The sequence below is a fragment of the Heterodontus francisci genome, chromosome 6 (assembly GCF_036365525.1).
Source record: "Heterodontus francisci isolate sHetFra1 chromosome 6, sHetFra1.hap1, whole genome shotgun sequence".
In the NCBI taxonomy this organism is placed as follows: domain Eukaryota; kingdom Metazoa; phylum Chordata; class Chondrichthyes; order Heterodontiformes; family Heterodontidae; genus Heterodontus; species Heterodontus francisci.
The window spans coordinates 119287189-119306408 of NC_090376.1; the positions used below are offsets into that span (position 1 = coordinate 119287189).

General features: G+C 45.1%; 1 protein-coding gene across 4 annotated transcripts in view; it reads right to left on the reverse strand.

Moving 5' to 3' along the window:
* Nucleotides 1–6193: 6193 nt before the first annotated feature.
* The window catches only part of rasa3 (RAS p21 protein activator 3), a 164808-nt gene continuing 151781 nt past the window's right edge, over nt 6194–19220 (reverse strand). For 3 of the 4 annotated variants that reach the window (XM_068034187.1, XM_068034185.1, XM_068034188.1), the window contains 7 exons: nt 17869–17942; nt 16733–16839; nt 15711–15793; nt 14365–14573; nt 11119–11222; nt 8956–9139; nt 6194–7836 (listed from right to left, as the gene is read on the reverse strand). In XM_068034187.1, coding sequence (XP_067890288.1) covers nt 7749–7836; nt 8956–9139; nt 11119–11222; nt 14365–14573; nt 15711–15793; nt 16733–16839; nt 17869–17942 — 849 coding nt within the window. In that variant the 3' untranslated portion in view covers nt 6194–7748. The remainder of the gene's footprint in view (nt 7837–8955; nt 9140–11118; nt 11223–14364; nt 14574–15710; nt 15794–16732; nt 16840–17868; nt 17943–19220) is intronic. The other variant, XM_068034186.1, reaches the window with a different exon arrangement.

Genomic DNA, 19220 nt, shown 5'->3' on the forward strand with positions numbered 1-19220 from the left:
TTTGTGTTGGGGAGGTCAGTATGTTTGTGGGGTTTGTGTTGGGGGGGTCAGTATGTTTGTGGGATTTGTGTTGGGGGGGTCAGTATGTTTGTTGGGTTTGTGTTGGGAGGGTCAGTATGTTTGTGGGGTTTGTGTTGAGGGGGTCAGTATGTTTGTGGGGGTATGTGTTGGGGGGGGTCAGTATGTTTGTTGGGTTTGTGTTGGGAGGGTCAGTATGTTTGTGGGGTTTGTGTTGGGGGGGTCAGTATGTTTGTGGGATTTGTGTTGGGGGGGTCAGTATGTTTGTTGGGTTTGTGTTGGGAGGGTCAGTATGTTTGTGGGGTTTGTGTTGAGGGGGTCAGTATGTTTGTGGGGGTATGTGTTGGGGGGGGTCAGTATGTTTGTGAGGTTTGTGTTGGGGGTGTCAGTATGTGTGTGTTGGGGGGCCAGTATGTTTGTGGGGTTTGTGTTGGGGGGGGTCAGTATGTTTGTGGGGGTCTGTGTTGGGGGGGTCAGTATGTTTGTGGGATTTGTGTTGGGGGGGGGTCAGTATGTTTGTGGGGTTTGTGTTGGGGGGGGTCAGTATGTTTGTGGGTATCTATGTTGGGGGGTCAGTATGTTTGTGGGGTTTGTGTTGGGGGGTGTCAGTATGTTAGTGGGGTTTGTGTTGGGGAGGTCAGTATGTTTGTTGGGTTTGTGTTGGGGGGGGTCAGTATGTTTGTGGGATTTGTGTTGGGGGGGGTCAGTATGTTTGTGGGGGTCTGTGTTGGGGGGGGTCAGTATGTTTGTGGGGTTTGTGTTGGGGGGTCAGTATGTTTGTGGGGTCTGTGTTGGGGGGTTCAGTATGTTTGTTGGGTTTGTCTTGGGGGTTTTGTGTTGGGGGGGTCAGTATGTTTGTGTGGGTTTGTGTTGGGAAGATCAGTATGTTTGTGGGGTTTGTGTTGGGGGGGGGTCAATATGTTTGTGGGGTTTGTGTTGGGAAGGTCAATATGTTTGTGGGGTTTGTGTTGGGGGGTTCAGTGTTTGTGGGGTTTGTGTTGGGGGGTAAGTAAGTTTGTGTGGGTCTGTGTTGGGCGGTCAGTATGTTTGTGGGGTTTGTGTTGGGGGGGTCAGTATATTTGTGTGGTTTGTGTTGGGGGGGTCAGTCTGTTTGTGGGGTTTGTGTTGGGGGGGTCAGTATGTTTGTGGGTCTGTGTTGGAGGGTGTCAGTATGTTTGTCGGGTCTGTTGGGGGGGGTCAGCATGTTTGTGGGGGTCTGTGTTGGGGTGTCTGTATGTTTGTGGGGGTCTGTGTTGGGGTGTCTGTATGTTTGTGGGGGTCTGTGTTGGGGGGGTCAGTATGTTTGTGGGGTTCTGTGTTGGGGGGGTCAGTATGTTTGTGGGGTTCTGTGTTGGGAGGGTCAGTATGTTTGTGGGGTTTGTGTTGGGGGGGGGGTCAGTATTTTTGTGGGGTTTGTGTTGGGGGGGTCAATATGTTTGTGGGTCTGTGTTGGGGGGTGTCAGTATGTTTGTGGGGGTCTGTGTTGGGAGGGTCAATATGTTTGTGGGGTTTGTGTTGTGGGGGTCAGTATGTTTGTGGGGGTCTGTGTTGGGGTCAGTATGTTTGTGGGGGTCTGTGTTGGGGGGTCTGTATGTTTGTGGGGGTCTGTGGTGGGAGGGTCAGTATGTTTGTGGGGTTTGTGTTGAGGGGGTCAGTATGTTTGTGGGGGTCTGTGTTGGGGTCAGTATGTTTGTGGGGGTCTGTGTTGGGGTGTCTGTAAGTTTGTAGGGGTCTGTGTTGGGGAGGGTCAGTATCTTTGTTGGTTTCTGTGTGTGTGGTGTGTGTTTATGGGGCGTGGGTGTGTTGTATCTCTTGACGCTGCTGACCACACCATCCTGCGGTGCTCAATATGGATAAATATGTCTTGCTGCAATTATACAGGGCATGGGTGAGACCACCTTCAAGTTTTGGTCTCCCCAAGAAAGGATACACTTTCCCGAGTGGCAGTGCGAACTGATTCCTGGGATGAGACGATTGTACTAGGAGGAGAGATTGAGTAAACCAGGCCTCTATTCCCTGGAGTTTAGGAAAATGAAGGGTGATTTCATTGAAACATCCAAAAATTCTGAAGGAGTTTGACATTGGAGATGCTGAGAAAATGTTTCCCCTGTCTGCGGTGTCTAGCACATGGGATCACAGTCTCCGGATTAGGAATTGGCCAATTAGGATTGAGTTGAGGGAAAATTTATTTACTCAGAGGGTTGTGAATCTTTGGAATTCTTTACCTCAGAGAGCTGTGAATGCTCAGTTGTTGAGTATGTTCAAGACTGAGATCGATAGATTTTTGGGGACTGAGGGTGGTCAGGTTAGCGTAGGAAGGTGAAGTTGAGGTTGACGATCAGCCATGGTCTTGTAAAATGGAAGAACAGACTTGAGAAGCCAAATGGCCTTCTCTAGCTCCTATTTCTTCTGTTCTCTGTTGAGGTGAATGGGACTGACCGCCTGATTCCAGTCATAGAATCATAGAAAGTTTATGGTACAGAAAGAGGCTACTTGGCCCAACGTGTCTGCACTGTAAATTTCTCTGGTTAAATATTGGGAAGACAGAAATCGTTGTCTTCGGCCTTGCCATAATCTCTGTTCCCTCACCACCAATTCTATCCCTTCCCTGGCCACTGTCCCAGGCTGAACCAGACAACTGGCATCCTTCTGACCCCACATAGTCCCCATCACAAAGACCACCTACTTCCACCTCCATAATATCACTCTACTCCACCCCACTTCAATTTACCTGCCACTGAAACGCTCATCCATGTGTTTGTCACCTCCAGACTCGACGATTCTGAGGCATCCTTGGTCGGCCTCCCATTTTCCAGCCTCAATCAGCTTGAACTCATTCAGCTGTTCATATTCCAGCTCACACCCAGTTCCATTTGCCCCCATCACCCCTGTGCCTGTTGACCTACATTGGCTCCTGGTCTGTAAATGCCTTGATTTTTAAATTCTCATCCTTGTGTTCAGTTCCCTCAATGGCCTCTCCGCTCTCTATCTCTATAATCTCCTCCAGCCCTACAACCCTCCGAGAAAGTTGTGTTCCTACAACTGCCTTCAAGTCCTTTTCTGACCCTTCACGCCACCATTGGTGACTGTGTCTTCAGCCATCTACGTCCTAAGCTCTGAAATTCCCTCCCCAAGCCACTTTACTTCATTGCCACTTTCACCCCCTTTAAGAAAGCTAGCTTGCTGTGCAAAAAACTTCCCATTTTCTATCTGGTCCTTTTGCCAATTATCTTCATTTAAGGAAGTCCCACGTGCAGTGACGGCTGTGGGAAGAAATGAAACTCAAGACTTGGCTAGACATTGTTGGAGGGATTCCAAAGATAAAAATATAGAATTAAGGACCCAATATTTATTTATTTTTAGATACAGCACTGAAACAGGCCCTTCAGCCCACCAAGTCTGTGCTGACCAACAATCACCCATTTATACTAATCCTATATCAATCCCATATTCCTTACCACATCCCCACCATTCTCCTACCACCTACCTACACTAGGGGCAATTTTTTACAATGGCCAATTTACCTATCAACCTGCAAGTCTTTTGGCTGTGGGAGGAAACCGGAGCACTCGGCAGAAACCCACGCGGTCACAGGGAGAACTTGCAAACTCCGCGCATTCCCAAAGCTCTCCACCACTGAAGGTTTTCCTCACCTCATGTCTGGGTCTGTTGTGGACTCATTGATAGAGATCGATCACTGTGATCCATTATCGTATCATGCAGCTACCAGGATGGGAGAATTGGATAAACACTTGAGAGGGGAAAAAATGCAGGTTTATGGGGAAAAGACAGAGGAATGAAACCAATTGGAAAGCTTCTTCAAAGAGCTGGCAGACATACGATGAGCCGAATGGCCTCCTTTTGTGCTGTATCATTTTATGATTCTATAATTCTACAGTGAACTTGATAGACCTTGGCCTTGTATCCTCTAGCAATTTCTGTATTCGTTGCCAGCTCGGGTACCTCCAGTTGGGTGTACCACCTCGGGTTCATCCTGAATTGGTCAATGCCTCTTGACTGCTCCTTCCTCCAAACCAATTTGCATTTATATAGTTTCCTTAATATAGGAAACAGGAGAGGAGGAATGAACCGATAAAAGGAGGGATACAAAGCCAAGGTGCGAGAATAATGGGTGCCGAGAAGATTTTGGAAGGGAGACAGAGCAGGGGAGAGGTAGAGGGGTTTAGGGAGGATATTCCAGAGAGTCAAGCTGATGCAGCTAAAGAGACAACTTCCAATGATGGAGAGAAGGGAGGGGCGATGCCGAAAGGACGCAGGAGAGGACTGGAGGGGATTGGGGAGGGGTGCAGGGGGAGATTGGAGGGTGCAGGGGGAGATTGGAGGGTGCAGAAGGGGATTGGAGGGTTCAGGAAGGGATGGGGGGTGTAGGAGAGAATTGGGGGATGCAGGAAGGGAATGGGGAGTTCAGGAGGGGATTGGAGGGTGCAGGGGAGGATTGGGTAGTGCAAAAGGGGATTGGAGGGTGCAGGAGAGGATTGGAGGGTTCAGGAGAGAATTGAAAGGTTCAGGAGGGGATTGGAGGGTGCAGGAGAGAATTGGAGGGTGCAGGAGGGGATTGGAAGACTAGGAGAAGGTGCAAGTTTGGAGGAGGTTTCAGTGGTGGGGGGATGTGAAGTGATTTGAAGAAGTGGGTGAGGAGTTTGAATTCCGTGCCTTTGAGGACTTGCTGTCAGTGCAGCTCCATGAGGACAGGGTGTGCTGGGCAAACGGGACAGATTACAGGCAGCTGTGTTTGAGCAAGTTGGATTTTATGGAGGTTGGCACAGAGGACATTGGGGAAATCTAAAGGTGACGGACGGACAGAAAAATATAGATGTTTCATCTGCTATGACGGTGAGGTAGGGCAGGGGCAGAGACGGGTGATGTTCTAGAGATGGAAGTAAGGGTCCTGATGATGAAGAAGATTTCATGGACTGGTGTAACCTGAGCAGGTGGCCAGGGTAGAGTCGGTATCAAGAGAATAAGGTTTATGGCAGTGGACAGCCTTGGTCCTCCTGAAGTTCTGCCCGAGGAAATTTTGACTCACTCACAACCTGACATCAGGCAGTCTGACAGCACAGGGGTGATTGTTGGAACAACAGCTGAGATGGAGACGTAGAGTTGGGTGTCAACAGCAAACATGTGGAAGTTGACCCCATGCCTCTTAAAAAAAAAAAGGGGGGATTTCCACTGGAAAGCCCATTGCCATAGATACACACACAAGGAAATGACAGCAAAAGGGCAGACATTTGTAATACCTATTTAAGTTACACTTAACCTATTCTGGTGTCCTTCTCCCTCTGTTCCTAACTCCCATACTAATCAAGTTGTGTTCTCACTCTGTCCCCAGCTAACCTTAACCCTTACCAGTTCACTATGTAGTGTCCCCTCTACTCGAACTAATGCTCTCATGAACATTTCTATCCCTTTCAAATAAGGTCCAAATACACATTCCAGCTGCTCAGACAAGTTGATTATAACCTAACCAGTGACTAAGGATTATCTGCTACTTGTTAACTGTGGCTCAGTGAGTCGCACTCTTGCCTTTGAGTCAGAAGTCCCACTCCAGAAATTTGAGCACTAAACCTAGGTTGAGTGCAGTACTGATGGAGTGCAGCACTGTTGGAGGTGCTGTCTTTTGGCTGAGACGTTAAACTGAGGCCCTGTCTGCCCTCTCTGGCAGATATTAAAAAATCCCATAGTACTATTTTGAAGAAGAGCAGGGGAGTTCTCCCCAGTGTCCTGACCAATGTTTATCCCCTCAATCAACATCACTAAAAACATTATCTGTCTATTTATCTCATTGCTTTTTTTGTGAGATCTTGCTGTGCACAAATTGGCTCCCACATTACAACAGTGACTGCACCTCCTTGGCTGTGAAGCACAGTGGGATGTCCTGAGGTCATGAACGGTACAATGAAATCTTTTTGTCTTTAATTGCCAATTGACTATAGTTGCAAATTTGAAGTCTGTCTAAGGATGGGGGTGAAGGGACACAAGACATTCCGAACTGTTTACTGACAATTTCTCACTCGAACCAATTTCCCGCTTTGAAAATGCAGTTTTCACTCCGTGATTTGTCCTCAGTACTATACCTCCTTTTTTACACTGCCATTTACCCCTTCAATCCTCATGAACATTTTGCTCAGTTGTGTTAAAAACATGAACACACAGCTGTTAAAAACTGTGGCTTTATTTGGCAGTTAAAAATGCAAGGTGTCAGATTAGTATTCTATGTAAAGTGTTAAGTTACAAGCATTGGAGGAGAATCTGTTCAGCTGGCAGGTGTATCGGAGACTCTGTGAAATGAAACATTTCCCTTTTAACGGTTCAGGAATCCTAATAATATACATTTTATTCAACATTTTTCTAAAACAGATAAACCAATTCTATCACTAGGACAGTGCTTCTTTTACAGATATATACTAATGGACAACCCCCTGCAGCTCAGAGGAAATCAATCTATCTACAATTGTAGTTGTATTTTTCATCCCTTTAGATAAAGATGTGCCACTGCAAATGAAGATGTATGTCCTCATTCTGTTAAAACGGAAGCAGGAGGCATTTGGTCAGAAAATATTCCACAACAGAGTGGCTGAGCCCTAACTCTATAACCGTCATTAGTAATGGTGCTGCTTCACAGTGTATGAATGACATTACATTTCGCAGTGCTACTCAATTCGGAGCCCTGACACGGGATACATCAATGTAAGATTACACACACTGCTTCTGACATTGTACATGTCAGGTGGGCTGTACACATGCAGTACCAAGACTGTGCACACTGTTGGTATGGCATACTCAATCCTATTAAATCAGACGGCTTTTTAAGACTGCACGCACAGTACACCAGGAAATGGCGCAAAAGTTGAAGTCTTTTTCCAACTGCAGATGAGTGTTTCTGCCTGAGTGACACAACTCAACATTCAATGAGGCAGGACTCGTGGGGGTATGGTGCCCTCACGTACAAGCACCTAGGAGTCTGTCCAATGGTGCTGAACTGACTAGTGCCACTGTAGAAGAGAACAATGCCAGTGAGCTTGATGCAGTAGATCCAATGATGATACTGGGCTCATCCTCTCCCTAGAAGCAGAATCCTCAATCCAGCAGGAAGGAAAAGCAGATGATCCATAAAAATCTGCAGTGTAATGGGTCTCTTTTCTCTTGCCCTGCAGGGAAGGGAGAAGTGGGGTAAATACTACTGATATTAACATGTCGCAACGCTAAAGGGTAAATTCACAAGGCTTTGCGTCGGTGCAGACCCTCCTTGGATGGGACACAGATCAGGAATAGAACCCCATTCTCAGTCCTGTTCTCCTGTCAAGTGATTCTCCGAGAGTTTACCCTTGTGCAGTTGCAGCTTGTGAGATTCTATTGCTTTATTACGTCAATACTCAGCTCGGTTTGGATCCAACGATTCTAAAAACTTTACACTGGAGTTGCTTGCAGACTGGTTCATTTTCAATGATCATTGAACTGATCACTGCCCGAAGCAGGTATAAAATTATTGCCTTAAAGGCAAATGGTTAGTCATCTGTTACAATCAGATGACCAAAGTGCACACTGTAACTGTTTGCGAAAACTTCATTAAAATCATGAGGAACGTGTGTATGTTGAATGCTCCAAATCTGTATATATTATACGAATTAAACTTCATCTTCAGTCTGTAGCCACTAAATATCCAGCACCTTCAGGTACAAAGTAATACTCTTGGCATTCCCGTGTCTTCCTTAAGGCAGTTGGTCACATGAATTGGTCGAAGATCCTGAGTTTTGGCTTATGTAACACTGAAGAGACTTGTCGCCAATTGGATGCTCCCTTAAAAAAAAAATTAAAGTGCACAATTAAATTATCTTTAAAATTCAGATTGTTACACATTTGAAATAATGGGGGTGCACATTCACAAATCTTCGAAGGTGGCAGGCAGGGTAAGTTGATAAGGCAGTTAAGATGGCGTGTGAGATTTGTAAGTAGGGACATTGAATACAATGAAGTTACGCTAAACCTTTATAAATCACTGGTTACCACACAGCAGGAATATTGTGACCAATTCTGAGCCCCACAGTTTAGGAAGGATGTCGAGGCCTTGGAGAGGGTGTGGAGGAGATTTACTAGAATGGTGCCAGGAATGAGGGACTTTAGTTATGTGGAGAGACTGGGATTGTTCTCCTTAGAGCAGGGATGGTTAAGGGCAGATTTAATCGAGGTGTTCAAAATCACAAAGGGTTTTGTCAGAGTAAATAAGGAGAAACTGTTTCCAATGGCAGGAGGGTCGGTAACCAGAGGACACAGATTTAAGGTGCTATACAAAAGAAGCGGAGGTGATACAAGGAAACTATTTTTTCATGCAGAGTTATTGTGATCGGGAATGCGCTGCCTGAAAGGATGGTGGAAGCAGATTCGATAATAACTTTCAACAGGGAATTGGATAAATACTTGAAAAGGGAAAAGAAATTGTAGGGCTGTGCGGAAAGAGCAGGGAAGTGGGTCTAATTGGACAGATCTTTCAGAGCCAGCACAGACACAATGGCCTCTTTCTGTGTTTTATCATTCCATGATTCTACCTCTTCTTTCCCACACAACCATTCCCAATCCCACCATGCCACAAACCGTGTGGAATTGTGCCCATTCAGGAAGGGGAAAGAAGCAAGTTTTGCCCAGTCACTCTCATTTCTTAGGGGCTGAAATATAACCCCCCAAAATTAAAAGGACTACCCAGTCTCTGTTAATGTCGCCACGTGATTAATAGGTCAATTCAGTGATGGCAATGTGAGGGCAGGAATGTTGCACAGTATTTACAGCACAGAAACAGGCCATTCAGCCCATGCTGGTGTTAATACTGCACACAAGCCTCCTCCCAACCTATCCAATCTGACATGTTTTTAAGGGGATAGATTATTGCAGGAAGGAAGAACTTAAACAAAATGTCACACTTACTGGCTGCCATACTTGGTCCTCTTGAACTTATTCCTCGTATACTGAGTATGCTCCAGTTCCAAGGTTTTGACTGCAGCTATAATCTGTTTTAATACTTTATATGTCTCCTGAGGGTCATCAATGATGAAGGATGAATATTCCTCCTGCTCTGGACCATCATACACAGACTTGCTACCACATGCCTCTGGTAACAAGAGTTAAATGCAGGTGATTATTTTGAGTGATAGTACAAAAACAACAACAACTTGAATTTATATAGCATCTTTCATATAGTAAAACGTCCCAAGGCACTTCACAGGAACACTGTCAAAATTTGACACTGAGCCACAGGAGGAGATATTCGGACAGGTAACCGATTCACTTGGTCAAAGAGGTAGGTTTTAAGGAGCATCTTAAAGGAGGAGAGAGAGAGGCGGAGAGGTTTAGGGAGGGATGTCCAGAGCTTAGGGCCCAGGTAGCTGAAGGCACGCTGTGAATGGTGGAGAGATGGAAATCGGGGATATGCGAGGCCAGAATTGGAGGAGTGCAGGGATAATGACTAAACTTAAAAGAAAGTTAAGCCAACAAACAAGCAGACAGTTAAGGCAGCTTCTATTCTAGAACTAAGTTATACAGACTAGTAAATTTTAAGTTTGATTCCAGATCCAGGCTGAGTCAGCTGAAAAGTGTCAGAACAACAAATGGGGCATGGCCGCTGGGTTCAGGGTCCTTGGGCTAGAGAGGGAGAGGGACAAAAAAATCAGCTGTGCTCCCTGCTTGACATAGATGTCAAGCGAGAAAGGGATGTAGCTGCCCACAGTCCACCAGCTTTCTCGTGCTTACTGTGCAGGTTCACATACATGGAGTCTGTAATGGGTATCAGAGAGTGGCTGGAAGGGGATCCCAGCCTCGAGTTTCCAAGACAAAATCAGAGAGGAAATCTTTTTCCAAAGCTGACAAAGTAGATCACTCCCAGCTGTAGTATAGCACCAGGAAACCTCTTCACATAGAATTACATTACAGAGAATGTACATAGACAGGTCACTCAGCTGGTCCATGTGGTGTTGATGCACCAAAGGTGCCTTCTCTCACCCCTCTCCACCTCACCCTATCAATATATCCTATTTCTTTCTCCCTTATAGGTTTATCCAGCCTCCCCTGAACTGCGTCTATGCCATACCCCTCAAGCACTCCATGTGGTAATGAGTTCCACAGTCCAATCATTCTCTGGGTAAAGATGTTTCTCCTGAATTCTCTATTGGATTTATTAGTGACTATCTGATATTTATGGCATTTAGTTTTGGTCTCTTCCACAAGTGGAAACATCTCCTCTATGTCTACCCTATTGAGCCCCTTCATATTTTTAAAGACCTCTATCAGGTCACCCCTCAGTCCTTCCCTTTTCTAGAGAAACGAGTCCCAGCCTCTTCAATCCTTCCTGATAGTTAAAAGCTCTCAGTTCTCGTATCATTCTTGTAAATCTTTTTTTCACCTTCTACAGTGCCTCTGTGTCTTTTTTTATAATACTGAGACCAGAACTGTGCACAGTGCTCTAACCAAGATTCTGCACAAGCTTAGCAACCCCTTATATTTAAAGAGCTAACTGGCTGTGAATCAAATAATTAATTTTATGCTTTCAATCAATCATTGGTTGTGAAGCAGTTTGGACGTCCTGAAGATGTGATTAGTTGCTAGATCAATGCAAGGCCTCTTTCAATGCGGTAACATAGAGATCTGCACTAATTCAGCAAGTTCACATCCCACAGAGCAGAGTTAGAATTTTAATTCAGTTTTAAAAATCTGGAAATAAAAATCTGGTCTCAGTAAAAGTAATCCTGAAGCTTTCAGATTGTCATAAAAACCGGACTGCTTCACTGATGTCCCTTTAGGAGTGGAAATCTGCTGTCCTTACCCAGTCTGGGCCAAATGTGACTCCAGTCTCACAGAAACTTGACTGACTCTTAACTGGTACTTCAGTTAGGACAACTATAGGAATAGCCAATAACATTCCAAGAATTTGCAATAGAAATCCCCTGCACCGCCCCCCACCCACCTCACCGCCAAACCACGATAGGGTTCCCCTTGTCCTCATCTTCCACCCCACCAGCCCAACGCATCATCCTTCACCATTTTCTCCACCTTTTGCATTTGCATTATCAGAGGCCATAACTTTAAATACTTCACCTTGCATCTTCTCTAACTTGGTCCTGTAGTTGTTGTAGAGTGAATATATGTGCTCAGTCTCCCTGTCACCATCCACATGTAGCTGGATGTTAGCTGGCAGCCCACTGCACAGAACCAGAAAGACAACTTGAATCATGCAGTGTCCTCTTTTGTTAGTTAATTAAGATTCATTCTGGGCAAAAGATGCCAAACCTGTACAGATCATTCCTGTCTGCAGCTAGAACACTGAGTCCACTTTGGGCACTTCAGGAAAAATGTCAAGGCCTTGGAGAGGGTGCGTGAGAGATTCACTGAGATGATACCAGCAACAAGAGGCTTCAGTCATGAAGAGAGACTCGATAGGGTAGATGCCCCCTGACTGGAGAGTCTAGAACCAGGAATCACAGCCTCAGGATAAGGGGTCGGTCATTTAGGACTGAGATGAGGAGAAATTTCTTCACTGAGTGTTGTGAATCTTTGGAATGCTCTACCACAGAGGGCTGTGAATGCTCAGTTGTTCAGTATATTCAAAGCAGAGATTGATAGATTTTTGGGCACTGAGGGAATCAAGATATAAGGGGATAGAGTGGGAACACGGAGTTGAGGTAGATCAGCCATGATCTTAATGAATAGCAGAACAGACTCGCGGGGCCGAATGGTCCTGCTCCTATTTCTTATGTTACCAGACGATGTAACCGAAGCTCTTTTTATCAGAACGCAGGGATGTTTAGAGGAGATCTGATGGAAGGGTTTTGATAAAGTAAATTAGGAGGTATTAACAGGTAAAGGGACGTCTGGCAAGTGGGAGGCTTTTAAAAGTGAGATAGGAAGAGTTCAGGGCCGGCATGTTCCTGTTAGATGGAAGGGGAAGGCTGGCAAGTTTAGGGAACCTTGGTTGACGAGGGATATTGAGGGTCTGGTCAGGACAAAGAAGAAGGCATATGTCAGGTATAGGCAGCTGGGATCAAGCGAGTCCCTCGAGGAGTATAGGGGATGTAGGACTACACTTAAGAAGGAAATTAGGAGGGCGAAAAGGGGTCATGAGATTTCCCTGGCAGATAAGATAAAGGAGAATCCTAAAAGATTCTTTAAGTATATTAAGAGTAAAAGGGTAGCTAGGGAGAGAGCAGGTCCCCATAAGGATCAGTGTGGAGCCACGGGAAATGGGCGAGGTCTTAAATGAATACTTCTCATCTGTAATTACAGTGGAGAAGGTCATGGAAGCTAGTGAGTTCAAGGGAGGGAACAGCGATATCCTGGAGCATATCAACATTACAAAGGGGGAGGTGTTGGAGGCTTTGAAGCACATTAAGGTGGATAAATCCCCAGGGCCTGACCAGGTGTATCCTAGGATGATATGGGAAGCAAGGGAGGAGATTGCTGGGGCCCTGGCAGAGATTTTTGTATCATCGTTAGCCACGGGTGAGGCACCGGAAGACTGGAGGACAGCTAATGTTGTGTCTTTATTTAAGAAGGGCAGCAGGGATAAGCCAGGGAACTACAGGCCGGTGAGCCTTACATCAGTGGTGGGAAAGTTATTGGAAGGGATTCTGAGAGACAGGATTTATATGCATTTGAAAAGGCATGGTCTGATTAGGGATAGTCAGCATGGCTTTGTGCGTGGGAAATCATGTCTCATGAATTTGATTGAGTTTTTCGAGGAGGTGACCAACAGGATTGACGAGGACAGGGCGATGGACATTGTCTACATGGTCTTTAGCAAGGCCTTTGACAAGGTCCCGCATGGTAGGCTGGTCCAGAAGGTTTGAAAACATGGGATCCAGGATGAGCTAGCCAATTGGATACAAAATTGGCTTGGTGATAGGAGGCAGAGGGTGGTAGTGGAGGGTTGTTTTTCAGATTGGAGGCCAGTGACCAGTGGTGTGCCGCAGGGATCGGTGCCGGGCCCTCTGTTGTTTGTCATATATATTAATGACTTGGATGTGAATGTAGGAGGCATGATTAGTAAGTTTGCCGATGACACCAAAATTGGTGGTATAGTGGACAGTGAAGAAGGTTGTCTAAGGTTACAACAGGATATAGATCAACTGGGAGAGTGGGCAAGGGATTGGCAAATGGAATTTAACGCAGACAAGTGTTAAGTGATGCATTTTGGGAAGTTAAACCGGGGCAGGACATTTACAGTGAATGGCAGGGCCCTGGGGAGTGTTCTTGAGCAGAGAGACCTTGGGGTGCAAGTACATAGTTCCCTGAAAGTGGCAACACAGGTAGACAGGGTGGTGAAGAAGGCGTATGGCATGCTTGCCTTCATCGGCCGAGGCACTGAGTACAAGAGTTGGGATGTCATGTTACAGTTGTACATAACGTTGGTTAGGCCGCATTTGGAGTACTGTGTGCAGTTCTGGTCGCCGCACTACAGGAAAAATGTGATTAAGCTAGAGAGGGTGCAGAAAAGATTCGCAAGGATGTTGCCTGGTTTGGAGGGCTTGAGTTATAAAGAGAGATTGGATAGGCTGGGTCTGTTTTCCCTGGAGCGAAGGAGGCTGAGAGGGGACCTGATAGAGGTATATAAAATTATGAGAGGCATAGATAGGGTAGATAGCCAGAGTCTGTTTCCCATGGTAGGGGTGACTAAAACTAGAGGGCATAGATTTAAGGTGAGAAGGAGGAGGTTTAAAGGGGATCAAAGGGGTAAATTTTTCTCACAAAGAATAGTCGGTATCTGGAATGAGCTGCCTGAGGAGGTGGTGGAGGCAGGAACAGTAGCAACATTTAAGAGGCATCTGGACAGGTACTTGAATGAGCAAGGCGTAGAGGGATATGGAATTAATGCAGGCAGGTGGGATTAGTATAGATAGGCATTATGGTCGGCCTGGACGCGGTGGGCCGAAGGGCTTGTTTCTATGCTGTTCGACTCTATGACTCTATGATATGGAATCCCGACTAGAAACAGTGAGGGAAGCAGAGTTCAGGATATCTTTTAACAGGGAAGAGGCTGCATATATATATATATATATATATATATATATATGTATTCAATAAAGACTTAAAAAGGCCTTAGTGTGAGGCAGGGGAGTGCGACTCATGGTTAGCTCTTTCATTGACAAGGCACAGGCATGATGGGCCGAATGGCCTCCTTCTGTGCTGAAAAATTCTCTGATTCTTTGCAAATAAGAAACAAGGGAATGCTGGAATGCACCTGATTGATTGCTTAGCCATGGGAGCATTCTCTCTGATGTTCCCGTGCTTTAAGAAACCGTTCATTAAAATCTGCTTAAAACAAGCGCAAAATGCAATACTTCTTACCCTGTGCAAGGGGTACAGCCTGGCGCGGAGTCTGCACTTGTCTTGCAGCATAGCCAGTGCCCGTTGAGGTAGGCGGAGGGATGGTACATGGTCAATCGCTTCTTGTTGCACTGACTAACTTTTGTTAAGATGTCAATCCAGTCTTTTGCCTCCACACAGTTGTTGGCCTGTATGTACAATGCTCTTTCTGGCTGAATAACTTGAAACATCTGAATTAAAGCAACAACAACAAATAATTACCTCAAACTCTGGTTTAAACGAGAGTCTGCAAATTTGGGGAGTAATTATGTATTCCTCGATTTTCTGAAATTAAACTGGTTGACTGTGTTTGAGCGGTGGTTAGGAGTGTACATTCTGCTGGGGAGGCACAATGTCAGTCCTGAATGAGCTGCAATTTTCTCCACTTAAACACAGGGAAGGCCGAAGCCGTTGTCTTCAGTCCCTGCCACAAACTCCATTACTTCACCACTGACTCCATCCTTCTTCCTGGACACAGTCTCAGCCTGAACCAAACTGTTTGCAACCTTGGTGTCCTATTTGACCCTGAGCTGAATTTCTGACCCCACATCCACACCATCACCAATACCCTCTATTTCCACCTTCATAATAATCCCCGTCTCCGCCTCTGCCTCACCCTCTCTGCTGCGAAAACCCACATCCATGCTTTTGTTACCTTCAGATTCGACTATTCCGATGCTCTCCTGGCTGGTCTCCCACCTTCCACCCTCCATAAAACTTCAGCTCTCCAATACTCTCCTCTTATAACCCCTTCAAATCTGCTCTCCCATCACTGGTCTAAAAATGCCTCAATATTAAAGTTTTCATCCTTGCATTCAAATCCCTCCATGGCCTCATCCCCTTCCTATCTCTGCAACCTCTTCCAACCCTACAACCCTCTGTAATCTCTGCGCTCCTTTAATTCCAGCCACTTGAGCATCCCCAACTTCCTTTACTCCACCATTGGCGGCCGTGCCTTCAGCTGCCTGGGCCCCAAACTCTGGAATTCCCTCCCGAAAGCTCTCCGCCTCTGTCTCCCTTAAAATGCTCCTTTAAACATACCTCTTTGGCCAAGCTTTTGGTCGCCCATACCAATATCTCCATCTTTGGCTTGGTGTCAATTTTTGTCCGACTTACACTCTTGTGAAGCGCCCTGGGGCATTTTCCTATATGAAAGGTGCTATTTAAATGCAAGTTGTTGTTGTTATATCTTTGGCTGCTTAATTACAGGAACAATCTGCTTGCTCCTAACCATTCTGTTCAAACCTTTCATAATTTTAAACATTTCCATCATATTGTCCATAATCTTCATCTTTCAAATCTTAGCAACATGTTAACATTCTACTCACATTTTTCATTTTAAAAGATTCTTCCTCCAGTTGCTCAACTGCAAGAATATTTTCAATCGGAATATTGTACAATGGCTGGTCACCTTAAAAGAAAATTGGGAAAAAACTTATTAAATCAGCTCCTTACAGACTGAAAACAAAACCTAACTTAGTGCAGGTCACTCACCACTCCTGTGAAGACTTCTAGTTAAGTTCATGAATTAAATCACAATCTAACTGAACAAACTTACAAAGAATTACATAGTAATTACTGCACAGGATCAGGCCATTCTGCCCATCAGGTCCATGCCATTATTTATGCCCACTCTCACCCTAATTCATCTCACCCTATCAGCATATCCTTCTATTCCTTTCTTCCTCAAATGTTCATCTAGCTTCTCCTTAAATGCATCTATGTTTTTTGACCCAATTACTCTCTGTTGTAGCAAGGTCCACATTCTCACATTCTCTGAGTAAAGAAGTTTCTCCTGAATTCCCTATTGGGAATTAGTGACTATCTTATATTGATGCTCCCTAGTTTTGGTCTCCCCCACAAGTGGAAACCTCTCTATGTCTAACTTATCAAACTCCTTCATAATCGTAATGACACCCGCTACTCAGGATGTTGGTAAGTGACGGAAGATAGGAGAGAAGAGAGAGGGTGGCAAACGATGGTAATGAGGGAGGTGCCAGGGGCAAATGAGGTCAGAAAGGGACGGACAATGCAAGCTAATCTTTATCAGTGAATTCCATTGCCCAGTAGGATGACATATTGTAAGATTCCAGGGAACAGGAGATTAGCAGTTTGCAGGTGAAGGGAAAGAGGTTGTTTAAATGACCTAACAATCTGACCCATGAAAGCATGCACTGATCAACAACAGAGGGTGTTAGAAGGTCCTCAGGGCCTGGGAGATGAACATCCAACTGGGAATAACGATCGGGAGGCACGGAACAGCAAGTGGAACATTACTGGCAGTAAGCGTGTTACCCTTGCAGGACATTTACTCTCTTAGTCTGAAAAGGAAAACTGCATGACGTGTCACCTTTGTGCTTGTGATAGGTGAACTCATGGTTACTGAGACGGAACCATCTCTTCTTAAAATTCTTGATGCCGAAACGATTTCTCCCCTGTGCTCTCTTGATCATAAATCTAAATGGAAAATTATCAATATCAGTCTGGAAGGTTAGCAAATGCATCTTTACAGTCACCAAGGAAGTAAAGTCATTCAAGAAATAAAAAAAACTGCGAGGGATTTTGATAATGAAGTCTTAGAGTCATAACGCACAGAAGGAAGCCATTTGGCCCATTGAGTCCAAAGTGACAGCGGAGAAAGTAGTTAAAGGGCCCATCATTCTCCAAAGGGTTGTCTTTCTGAATGCAGCTCCAGATTTGGTGCCTCACCCAGTGAATACCCACAGTTTCCCAGTATGAGCTCCCAATGTGTGGTGCTTCCATGCCTGAAGCATGCACTCAGATAATCAGCCCTTCAAGTGCTCAGACTGTATAGAGTAGCGTTTAATCGTTGCCATCTGGCAGGATATGGTAGTGTAACAGTTATGTTACTGGACTAATAATTAAGAGGCCTGGATTAATCCAGACAATATGAGTTCAAATCCCACCATGGCAGTTTGAGCATTTGACCTCAGTTAAAATAAAAAGCTGGTTTCAGTAAAAGTGACCATGAAGCTGTCGGATTGTCATGAAAACCCAACTGGTTCACTCATGTCCCTTAGGGAAGGAAACCTTCTGTCCTTACCCAGTCTGGGCCTATCTGTGACTCCAGTCCCACACCAACATTATTGACTCGTAACTGTCCTCTGAACTGACCTACCAAGACACTCAGTTGTACCAAACTAGGGATGGGCAGTAAATGCCAGTCTTGTCAATGGCGCCCACATTCTATCTTAAAGAGTTGGAAACCAATGTCCACATCCTGAGAATGAATTTTAAAACATTATGTACACCACGGTATTCTAGTTTCCCTGTATATTTAAAGGCTATGCATAAATACCTTCATTTGATACCAAAATTGACTGGTCCAACTAAAACATAACTACCCATGATGATGAAGACAGCACAAGAAATAAATATTGAGTATAAAGAGGAATATTTAATCTAAAGAGGCATAAAGAGGAGTGGATGTGCTGTATATGGATACAGGGCAGTGCAGGAACTCACCCTTCCTTTAATACGATGGGTTGCTCGATGCTCTTGTGGTCCTTTCTTCCAGATGAGGAGATTAAATCGAGGAACTTCATCGAAAGCAGAAATGCAGTATTAAATGACGGACAACTATTTATATAAAGACCCCACAAACTCCCTTTCAGTGCGAATATTTAACCCTCTGTGTCACATGCCAGCCGTAGACCTGGCGAAACCCATCGTTCTGCCCCCAGACCATCACTGTGACCAAATTCTCACTTTCCCTCAATTTAAGAAGAAATTCTCATACAAAAACAGTTTTAAAAATTAATCCTTAGTTATCAGGGTCATGTTTTGTCCACTTCACCAAAGCTGGTTGACAAGGAGCAGTTGGAGGCAGTGCTTTCACTGGGTGAGAATTTTTCATCTGCAATCTCTGGCAGAAAGTCTGGCAATACTCACATGTCAAGGGGAGGCTGAGAAGGTCCAAACTGGACCTGGATAAGCAACGGTTCTGAAGGAAGCACAATCTCCAACCCAAACACAATCCCAATCCCAAACCCTAACCCAAATCCACGCATAATCCCAAACACAATCCCAATCACTAACCCAAATCCACACATAATCCCAAACACAAACCAAAACACAAACCCTAACCCAAATCCATACATAATCCCAAACACAATCCCAAACCCTAGCCCAAATCCACACATAATCCCAAACACAATCCCAATCCCTAACCCAAATCCACACATAATCCCAAACACAATCACAATCCCAAACCCTAACCCAAACCCACACATAATCCCAAACACAACCAAAACCCAAATCCACACATAATCCCAAACACAATCCCAATCCCAAACCCACACATAATCCCAAACACAAACCAATACACAAACCCTAACCCAAACCCACACATAATCCCAAACACAAACCCAAACCCACTCATAATCCCAAACACAAACCCTAACCCAAACCCAAACATAATCCCAAACCCATACACAAACCACCCACAACAGCAGAAACAGCACAGTAAAGCCAGAAATAGTTGCTCACTGTTGGAAAAAGTCACTGTCCTTTAACCATAGGGAAAGATGTGTGGATTTGACTGAAAATGAAAGACTTGCATTTATATAGTGCCTTTCACAACCTCAGGACATCTCAAGGCGCTTTACAACCAATGAAGTGCTCGTTAAGTGTAGTCACTGTTGTAATGCAGGAAATGCAGCAGCCAATTTGCACACAGTAAAATGTCACTGGCAGCACTGAGATACATGACCAGCGAATCTCTTGGTTGAAAGATAAACATTGGTCAGGGCACAGGCAAGTACTCCCCTGATATCGTCTTCGAAATAGCACCATGGAATCTTTCACATCCACTTGGG